The sequence below is a fragment of the Rhagoletis zephyria genome, unplaced genomic scaffold (genome assembly GCF_001687245.7).
Source record: "Rhagoletis zephyria isolate East Lansing unplaced genomic scaffold, Rhagoletis_zephyria_1.1 Rzeph_scaffold_03528, whole genome shotgun sequence".
In the NCBI taxonomy this organism is placed as follows: Eukaryota; Metazoa; Arthropoda; class Insecta; order Diptera; family Tephritidae; genus Rhagoletis; species Rhagoletis zephyria.
Window position 1 is genome coordinate 29785 of NW_016160611.1, and position 10978 is coordinate 40762.

Below are 10978 nucleotides of genomic sequence, written 5' to 3' on the forward strand. Positions count from 1 at the left end.
CTTGACTGATGTCACATTACGGAATATCCTGGTTTGACATACCGTGCAAGTTGTAGGAGGAACAAGGAGTTGTTGGCGGCGGCGTGTGGGTGGTGTGGTGNACTTGACTGATGTCACATTACGGAATATCCTGGTTTGACATACCGTGCAAATTGTAGGAGGAACCAGGAGTTTTTGGCGGCGGCGTGTGGGTGGTGTGGTCTATTGTGTTGTTATGTTGTGGTGCTGTGGTGTCTGTGTTGAGCTGCTCAGGTGGACTAGGGTTAGCCGTGGAGGCTGCCCTGTTTGAGCAGCGGGGGGCCACAAACGATGTGGTCCACTGCCGATGTGTCCGTAATCCTGAACAGACTCTGAGGTGACTCCACCCTTCGCAAGCATTGCACTTGACTGAGGTGGAGTTGTGGTGTAGTCGTCCCTGGCATACACAGCAGATGTAGGCTTCTGGCCTAGGTTTGACTCGATGCCAGCCCTAAGCAGAAGAATACGTAGCAAATGTTGCCCTATGGACGAACAACTTCTGAGATACTTCGCCGACCTTAACGGGGTTAGATCGCCGAAACAACAGCCATTGGTCGGGTAAAACCCGAGTCATTCCGGTACGTAGAACCGGCTGTCTTGGGAATGCCCCGTCGAGCCTCCCGTGGACCGCTGGGGGTCCACCTGGACCACTTTGGAAATCACTGCTCTAGAGTGCACTAACGGGGAATTTACAAGTCCGAATTGGTTAGACTTACATACCGTGCCACCATAATTACATACCCATAAGAATGACCATTCAAAATTTATATTCCGCACTTCAAAGCAATTTGTTAGTTGATTGCATTCCCATGCTTCCTGTTATAATTAGAATATGCATAGGTATGCACATATGTATGTGTAAACAACAGTCTGCATAATAACTAAATTATGTAATTGCTTTCAAAATTGTAGTTTCACATTTTCACAACTTCTACAGGAAGCGTAAAAATAAAATTTTAACAAAAACCGACCTAGAAATATCCATATGGACAGCTTAGAGTGAAAAGTTGCTAAGTCTAATTTTAAAAAATTCANAGATGTAGGCTTCTGGCCTAGGTTTGACTCGATGCCAGCCCTAAGCAGAAGAATACGTAGCAAATGTTGCCCTATGGACGAACAACTTCTGAGATACTTCGCCGACCTTAACGGGGTTAGATCGCCGAAACAACAGCCCTTGGTCGGGTAAAACCCGAGTCATTCCGGTACGTAGAACCGCCTGTCTTGGGAATGCCTCGTCGAGCCTCCCGTGGACCGCTGGGGGTCCACCTGGACCACTTTGGAAATCACTGCTCTAGAGTGCACTAACGGGGAATTTACAAGTCCGAATTGGTTAGACTTACATACCGTGCCACCATAATTACATACCCATAAGAATGACCATTCAAAATTTATATTCCGCACTTCAAAGCAATTTGTTAGATGATTGCATTCCCGTGCTTCCTGTTATAATTAGAATATGCATAGGTATGCACATATGTATGTGTAAACAACAGTCTGCATAATAACTAAATTATGTAATTGCTTTCAAAATTGTAGTTTCACATTTTCACAATTTCTACAGGAAGCCTAAAAATAAAATTTTAACAAAAACCGACCTAGAAATATCCATATGGATAGCTTAGAGTGAAAAGTTGCTAAGTCCAATTTTAAAAAATTCGCAGGAGAGTGTTTCGCAAAACTTTGAACAAGACAGCAGGCAAAATTCCATATGATTCAGAAAGATTCGATCTTTATTAAAACATTTCGTACTATTTTCGCCATATCGGATTTTGGGTCCCTCTTTTGGACTTTCATTAAATATAAACGAGAATAAATAAAACAAGTACCTTTATCCTTTTCGAAGCAATGAATTTTTAATTTCTCTAGCCTCCGGCTTCAAAATATGAGTTTTCATAAAAAATGAATTTAGCAACTTTTCACTCTAAGCTAGCGATATACATACACAAAAAGCCTTCGAAGTAAAATTGGCTAAATAATGCCGTTAATTCGATAATGAATAAAATTATTTAATTTGCTAAAACTTTTAACTTTTTTCAAGAAATGTTTGCTATAGAAAAACTACACAGTTGACTTCACATTAAGCGTTCGCGAGCCATGCATACAGACCTACATAAGCAGGACTATATAAAGTGCGTTGGATTGCCGAATTGGCAAGTACTTTGTTTCAGCTGCAGAGCAATAAAGTTTGGCAAATTCGTAAAAATGCGCATATTAACGTTCACTTCTTTGATATTCTTTGCATTGGCATTGATGTTGGTAAGTTGAATGGGTATTTACGCATATTACAAAAAAAAAATGTTAATGTGTACTACGACAACTGCCATATTTATTGAAAGTTCCTATCGCCAAATTGCTATCGTTGAAACCTGAAAATCAATAAAACATATCATTGCAGCGCTTGGTAAAGACACAGGTTAACAATACTGACAGTGGACAAGGACAATTAGGTCCAGGTGGACAAGGGCCACCGGGTGTCGGTGGACAAGGACAATCAGGTTCAAGTGGACAAGGACCATCAGGTTCAAGTGGTCAAGGGCCAACGGCTTTCGGAGGACAAGGGCAATCAACTTCTGCTGGAAATTCTGGAATGTGCGGCGAGATGGGTGGAAGAGGGCCAAGCATAGAAAGTATGGGATACGGAATGATGGGTGGTGGAATGGGTCCTGGCATGGAAAGTATGGGATCCGGAATGATGGGTGGAATGGGTGCTGGCATGGGTGGAATGGGTGGTGGAATAGGACCTGGCATGGGTGGAATGGGTCCTGGCATGGGTGGAACGGGTGGAATGGGTCCAGGAATGGGTCCTGGCATGGTTGGAATGGGTCCAGGCATGGGTGGAATGGGTCCTGGCATGGGTGGAATGGGTCCTGGCATGGGCGGAATGGGTCCAGGCATGGGTGGAATGGGTGCAGGCATGGGTGGAATGGGTCCAGGCATGGGTGGAATGGGTCCAGGCATGGGTGGATTGGGTCCTGGTATGGGTGGATTGGGTCCTGGTATGGGTGGATTGGGTCCTGGTATGGGTGGTATAGGACTTGGAATGGGTACAGGAAACGGGATAGGAACCAGCATGGGACCTAGTACGGGTACTGGAGGTGGGGTAGGATCTAGCATGGAACCTGGTATGGGTGGGATGGGACCTAGCATGAGCAACAGCACCACAAGTTAGAAAAGTAAACCAAGGAATAAAGACTTGTAATTAACATTTCGGAGATAAAAAAAATTAAACAAGAGAAGCATTATCCGAATTTCTTTGCAATAAATCATATATGTTACTATTGAAATTTACAAGCGATTTGTTTTCGGTTTTTAAAAAAATTTGGAGTTTTCTGAAAAATATTATTACCCAAAATTGTTGGGGGTAAGCTGGTACGTTAGTCATTGGGTCGTTCCGGTGGCGAGGACCCGACTGTCGTGGGAACGTAACGCAAATTTGCGATATTATTTTGAAAATCAATATCACTGCAATGCTTCCATTGAAACAACTAAATTAAAGATTATTTCCTTGATTGAATTTTGGTCTGCCAAATCGACAGATGACTAGTAAACCGCAACCAGATTCAGAAATATGCTTTTAGACTACTTGAAAAGCTGTGGGTCGAATGTTGCTGTCCGGTTTTCAGAACTACAATAACTCATGCTGCTTGTGCTTAGGGTGTTTAAGATTACTAAGAGCACTTCAACTGGCACATTTCATAGTTTCCAACAGATCCAGGATAAAGAACAGAACATTGATTTTACAGAGGACCAGTGTAAAATTGCTACGCTCAACATTCTCAAGTGTACTAGAAACGATCGAAGATAGCAGGCAATCATCAGAAGTGGCCAGCTCTGTCTTTAAACAATTGCCGAGAAATTAAAAAAAAAAACAACGCTAACGTATCAATCCAAAGCTTTTGGCTTTGGTGGTACTAAAGGTAAAGAAATTATTGTATACTCAGAGCGTACTACTGAAGAAAGAGAGGAAGTTTATAAATTACCAAATTTGAGGCTCATACTTTTGTATGTATGTAAAACATAAATAGTATGTGTTCGATGTGTGCAAAATAAAAAAAACTGTGTTTTTATCCTATAAAGTGCCGAATCTTTTCTATCGTTAATAGGTGACGCTGTGCCGATACAGTTATAGCGAGTCTAGTTTTCCATTGTATTTCAAATTTTATTTAATATAATTTCACTCTGAGGTAATAACCCGTATATTTAATCTTGGATGTTCTGCATGTAGGCCCAAATGTTTCTTCCCTTCACTATTTTAATTGCTACTATTAAACCAAATCTATTTTCTATATAATTTCAGTCCTTTGGTAATGCTCAAACTAGCGGCAATGACCAATCTAGTTCAAATGGACAAGCATCATCGAACTCGGGCATGGCTGGTACGGAACGTGGCAGGGGACCACCTTCGGGCGGTCAGGGAGGCCAAAACCAAGGCAAAAAATAAAGCAATACACCAATACTTATGTAACGGGCCNATCTTTTCTATCGTTAATAGGTGACGCTGTGCCGATACAGTTATAGCGAGTCTAGTTTTCCATTGTATTACAAATTTTATTTTATATAATTTCACTCTGAGGTAATAAATAACCCGTATATTTAATCTTGGATGTTCTGCATGTAGGCCCAAATGTTTCTTCCCTTCACTATCTTAACTGCTACTATTAAACGAAATCTATTTTCTATATAATTTCAGGCCTTTGGTAATGCTCAAACTAGCGGTAATGACCAATCCAGTTCAAATGGACAAGCATCATCGAACTCGGGCATGGCTGGTACGGGGCCTGGTAGGGGACCACCTTCGGGCGGTCAGGGAGGACAAAACCAAGGCAAAAAATAAAGCAATACACCAATACTTATGTAACGGGTAAATATATAAAAGAGCATTAAAAATGTAGTTTGTTTTGTTTGACGTGTTTGTTGTTGTTATTGCAACAATTCAGGGTATATAATATTATTAGAAGGTTCAAAGAAGGTTATTGGAGTCCAAAGAGAGCAACCATAGCTTCACACTCAAACATACATACTTTGAGTGAGAAAGAATTAGGTACTGTAGATAGATAGAATGTTAGAGGCTGTGCACTGCGACCTTAGGTCTATTGTGCCCTCGGAGCTCATCATAACACATCGTCCAGTCCCAATGCTCTGATGAATCCGAGCAGTTTCGAGGGAGGTAGAGAGTGTATATGCGTAACCTCTGGCCACATCCTTCCCAGGTGTGTTAGTCTTCTTCTCGCAACCGCATCGCACTCAAATAGGATATGCCGCGGGGTTTCTGGTGTCATGTCGCAGTACCGACATAGATCGTTCGCACTGATCCCCAGGTTATGCATATGGGCCGCAGTCTGCAGTGCCCCGTTAGCATTCCTGTCAAGAATCTCAGGTTAGTCTTTTTAAGGGTTATAAGTTCCCTAGATCTTTTGGGATTATATCCTCCAAGAAGTTCTTTCGCCTGCCTTAGCCCAGGCGTGTTCTCCCAGTGTGCTCTTCTTAACCTTCGCTCTTCTGCTCTTAACTCCTCCTTGATTATATGAGGCCCCACTGCAAGGAAGGGTTCAGGGCCTATGGGTCGAGTGGCTGCGGCCTCTTTTGCTAGTCTGTCAGCCTCCTCGTTTCCCTGTATGCCTTTGTGGCCCGGGACCCACATCAGTTGTAAGGTACTGTAACTGCCCAATCTGCCAACTCTCTGGCAGTAAATTTGTTATCAGTTTAGAGCAGTAATTTAAAAGGCATTAAAAATTTTTCAAAACCCAATCTAAATTTTACATATGTAGAGGCATCCTGAAATTGTGCATACGAAATAATGCATATGAACAAAACCGAAGTAATGCATAGATGCACAGTTTCGACTCAAAACCGATATAATGCATATGACAAAAACCGAAACAATGCATACATGAAAATGAACTTCTTTCTGCGTAGGCGGCCTTCGGCTGCGCTTAGAGATTATAACCCTAAGTAAGTAGAATTTTCCTTTTTGTGTTACCGGAAAAGAGGGGCGGAAGTATTTTTGTGCAGAACTTCTTTCGTAGTAGGGAGCCTTCGGCCGCGCTTAAGGATTATAACGCTTACGAAGTAGAATTCTCCTTTCTATGTTGCCTGAAAAAGGGGGGCGGTAGTATTTTTGCGCAAAACTTCTTTTTGCGTAAACGGTCTTCGGCCGCTCTTAAGGATTCGGTTGAAAACCGAAAAGATGCATATAACAAAAACCGAAATAATGCATAATAATTCAAAATAATGTCTAAATGCACAGTTTGCATATGCGCAAATACGGTGCCCCTCACATAGACTACCAGTACATTGAGTTCACTCACCTTTGTGCGCAGCACATCATAGCAGGGTTCCGATAAAACTTGCGCAATCAAATTCAACATAATATTCGAACGATCTGTTTGTGGCCCATATTGAAAATACAATTGAGAGCAAGAACTTTTGTGATAGTTATTCTCGTTTTCGAACAAATAACTGTCGCCTATGTAGGAAAATAAAACACATTTCCAACATACAAAACGGGGTAAACAAATCATTAGCTATGCAACTTACCGCTACACAATTTGTACTCTCGCTTCTTGAGCATTTGGCGTGCCAAAAGTGGTAAAACTGTTGAATTTGTTGCCTCCAAACGCTTATTAACACGCTCAGCAACATCTAATGCTTGCGCCTTGGTTACATTTCCATAAATGAAACACTCAGTGTGCAAGCGTTGGAAAAAGTTGCGCGCAAAGTCTACTACACGCTCATAGGTGACCACTGCATGTAAAATAAAAATACACGAAATAATTAGAATATCAAATAAACCCTTCAACATAATAACCTACACGACATCGCATCCAGCAACTCGCTATTGGCCCACGCATTCTCTGTGAGTATTAAAGCCAAGTAATAAATTGAATGCTGGTAAGGTTGTTCGGCCTTGAAATTCTTTAGCGAACGCATAAATTCCTCGCGTAGTATTTCGAAACGCTTGCGCTCGATCTTGAAATCGAATAAATGATCCAATACTTTTTCTAATAGCACTAACTGCTTGTCGTTATAGCCTCGTATAGAAAACTGTCATACAAAATAAGAAATTAGTAGCTTAACATTAGTCATTGCAAATGTTAAGTGTATTTGTATACACACCTCAATGCCAGATGATTTTGTGTTCACTTGCAGTTTCAACCCCGCCAACGCTGCATCATACAAGTACTCATTCAATTGATCTTTGAGTAGTGAAACCATTAGCTGATTCAGATTGCAATTGAGGGGATCGAGATAGGCGATTGGATTGGACATATCAAATGTCATGCATGCCTTTGGCTTCTGGAAGTGGTCATCCTGCTTATGCCAAACGCGTAAAATTGGTGTATCTTTTATAATGCTAGGATGCTTTGACAGATCTGCATCCTCTGGTGCCAAATCAAAATTAACTGGTATAAAAGCATTTGGTAGAGGGAGTGCAACGTTTTTGTTGAGGCCACAGCTTTCCCAGCGCTGAAGTAGAAACATAGAAATTTAGCAAATTTATTTAATTTTTTTTCATTTTTCGTTTACATACCCTCAGTGTGTCGGCTTCAATTTTGCTTGTACCATATTTAGTTTTGTAATATGGTTCGCTTTCAATACATAGCGGCTCATAGCTCTGACCAATAAGCACAATGCGACATTTCTCTGGCACCAGCTCTTCTAGAAGCTTGGTAATCAGATCTGGACGCCATTCATTGCTTAGGTAGGGTGCGGTTAGCACTTCTTCGAGTGGATAAATCTATATGTTATTAATTTTAATAGTTTGTTTATGGTTTTATAATGTGTAACATTTACACACCTGCATTGCTGAAACCGCATGCGTGACCATATTCTCTGGCTGCTCTTTGTCCTTGAAGCGGAAGCGTATTTCATTTATGTTTACATATTCATCGAAAATCCANTGAGTAGTGAAACCATTAGCTGATTCAGATTGCAATTGAGGGGATCGAGATAGGCGATTGGATTGGACATATCAAATGTCATGCATGCCTTTGGCTTCTGGAAGTGGTCATCCTGCTTATGCCAAACGCGTAAAATTGGTGTATCTTTTATAATGCTAGGATGCTTTGACAGGTCTGCATCCTCTGGTGCTAAATCAAAATTAACCGGTATAAAAGCATTTGGTAGAGGGAGTGCAACGTTTTTGTTGAGGCCACAACTTTCCCAGCGCTGAAATAGAAACATAGAAGTTTAGCAAATTATTTTTTTTTCATCTTTCGTTTACATACCCTCAGTGTGTCGGCTTCAATTTTGCTTGTACCATATTTAGTTTTGTAATATGGTTCGCTTTCAATACATAGCGGCTCATAGCTCTGACCAATAAGCACAATGCGACATTTCTCTGGCACCAGCTCTTCTAGAAGCTTGGTAATCAGATCTGGACGCCATTCATTGCTTAGGTAGGGTGCGGTTAGCACTTCTTCGAGTGGATAAATCTATATGTTATTATTTTTAATACGTTTGTTTACGATAATTATTAGTAAAAGTAAATTTTTTATAATGTGATACATTTACACACCTGCATTGCTGAAACCGCATGCGTGACCATATTCTCTGGCTGCTCTTTGTCCTTAAAGCGGAAGCGTATTTCATTTATGTTTACATATTCATCGAAAATCCACTTCTTCGGACCCTCTTTGCGCAGCATGGTTAGATACTGAAAAAAAAAATAAATTTATTTAAGAACAAATCATGAGTACTATAATGCTTTACGCACTTGAAAAATAATGTTCACTATATCGTCAACGTGCTCCATGCCCTCCTGCGTTAAGTCGACCACGATTTCGAAGAAGCCAAAACCGTTCAGGGTATTCTGATGGCCGGCCATGAGGCTGTGAGTTTAAAAAAATTATGAGAATAAATATTTTTCAATTTCATTTCATGCATTACACTTACTCATTACACCAACCAAGATTGCGTAACTCAGATAGAATGCTGCCTTTACCTTCATGACCGAGTAAATGCGAAAGATAGCTGTCTGGCTAAAATTTTATGAAAAGTTTAAAAATTTATTGAAATCCAACTTGTCTGTAGTTCGTACTAACCGCTGATTTATAGAACTCTGTTAGGTCGGCTGTCGTGAAACTGATTGTTAACGAACGCAAATCTTTTATTGGCACAATGTAAGTTTTCTGCGCATATTTATCCTCAGCGAATGGTTCGGGCGGAAAAGTTGGTATTTCTACATTTTTATTCTCAATAGTCGAGAACTTTTCAATGACCATGTCTTCGAGATCATTTAGTGACTCTGTAGAGAAATTCAAAAGCTTGGTTATAGTAATCTAAGATATAGTTTAATATATTTACATACCTTTGCCTAGCACTGCCAAGCTCATGATATTGGAAGAATACCATTTTTGGTGAAATTTCAATAGCTCTTCGCGCACATCGATATTCTTCGATTTGGGTATGTCATGAAGTGTAACCTTATTGCCTGTAAAATTTGATCAATGTTTCATATCACTTTTTTNTACACACCTGCATTGCTGAAACCGCATGCGTGACCATATTCTCTGGCTGCTCTTTGTCCTTGAAGCGGAAGCGTATTTCATTTATGTTTACATATTCATCGAAAATCCACTTCTTCGGACCCTCTTTGCGCAGCATGGTTAGATACTGAAAAAAAAAAATATTTATTTAAGAACAAATCATGAGTACTATAATGCTGTACGCACTTGAAAAATAATATTCACTATATCGTCAACGTGCTCCATGCCCTCCTGCGTTAAGTCGACCACGATTTCGAAGAAGCCAAAACCGTTCAGTGTATTCTGATGGCCGGCCATGAGGCTGTGAGTTTAAAAAATTATGAGAATAAATAATTTTCAATTTCATTTCAAGCATTACACTTACTCATTACACCAACCAAGATTGCGTAACTCAGATAGAATGCTGCCTTTACCTTCATGACCGAGTAAATGCGAAAGATAGCTGTCAGGCTAAAATTTTATGAAAAGTTTAAAATTTATTGAAATCCAACTTGTCTGTAGTTCGTACTAACCGCTGATTTATAGAACTCTGTTAGGTCGGCTGTCGTGAAACTGATTGTTAACGAACGCAAATCTTTTATTGGCACAATGTAAGTTTTCTGCGCATATTTATCCTCAGCGAATGGTTCAGGCGGAAAAGTTGGTATTTCTACATTTTTATTCTCAATAGTCGAGAACTTTTCAATGACCATGTCTTCGAGATCGTTTAGTGACTCTGTAGAGAAATTCAAAAGCTTGGTTATAGTAATCTAAGATATAGTTTAATATATTTACATACCTTTGCCTAGCACTGCCAAGCTCATGATATTGGAAGAATACCATTTTTTGTGAAATTTCAATAGCTCTTCGCGCACATCGATATTCTTCGATTTGGGTATGTCATGAAGTGTAACCTTATTGCCTGTAAAATTTGATGAATGTTTCATATCACTTTTTTAAATAAAGCTTGAAAGTTGCATACTATTAAACAATAATACACTAACTTACCACTTCCAAATTTGCAATAGGGATGATCGGGCTTCGCCAAATGCTTATGCACTTGCTTTACGCGCCATATATCGCTAGGCAGATTCTTTTCGTGTTCCGAATTAACCTTGAAAATGAAAAAAAGCAAACGTTTAAGCATAAACTTCATCTCTTCCTAGAAGAGCAAACACTTTACCGCATTTATTTCGCGTTCCGTGGCGCTGGCCGTAAACAAAGGCGCTATAAAGAATTGGGCAAAACGATCTAATGCGCCATCCAACTTATCGGGCGCGACATGAAAATGATACTTAGTCATTAACGGATATGTAGCCGCATTGCTGCCGCCGCCACTCTGCGATAGATAAGTGGTATAGCCATTCTCATGTGGATACTTTTCGGTGCCCAAGAAGAGCATGTGTTCGAGAAAATGCGCCAAGCCAGGTAATTCATCGGGATCGGACATATGCCTGCATAAATAGTTTTTGTAGATTTCTAAACTAAATATA

At 40.3% G+C, this 10978-nt stretch overlaps 1 protein-coding gene across 3 annotated transcripts in view; it reads right to left on the minus strand.

Moving 5' to 3' along the window:
• The window catches only part of Ide (Insulin degrading metalloproteinase), a 24913-nt gene that overhangs the window by 12988 nt on the left and 947 nt on the right, over positions 1-10978 (minus strand). Inside the window, exons 4-16 of one of the 3 annotated variants that reach the window (XM_017624204.1) lie at positions 10669-10939; positions 10494-10599; positions 10285-10407; positions 10019-10221; positions 9871-9956; positions 9693-9807; positions 9496-9633; positions 8247-8453; positions 7933-8187; positions 7135-7230; positions 6831-7062; positions 6556-6762; positions 6327-6484 (exon numbers count right to left, since the gene is read on the minus strand). In XM_017624204.1, the coding sequence (XP_017479693.1) occupies positions 6327-6484; positions 6556-6762; positions 6831-7062; positions 7135-7230; positions 7933-8187; positions 8247-8453; positions 9496-9633; positions 9693-9807; positions 9871-9956; positions 10019-10221; positions 10285-10407; positions 10494-10599; positions 10669-10939 (2197 nt within the window). Of the gene's footprint in view, positions 1-6326; positions 6485-6555; positions 6763-6830; positions 7063-7134; positions 7486-7549; positions 7757-7816; positions 7891-7932; positions 8188-8246; positions 8454-9495; positions 9634-9692; positions 9808-9870; positions 9957-10018; positions 10222-10284; positions 10408-10493; positions 10600-10668; positions 10940-10978 lie in introns of all 3 variants that reach the window. The other 2 variants (XM_017624203.1, XM_017624205.1) reach the window with 2 other exon arrangements.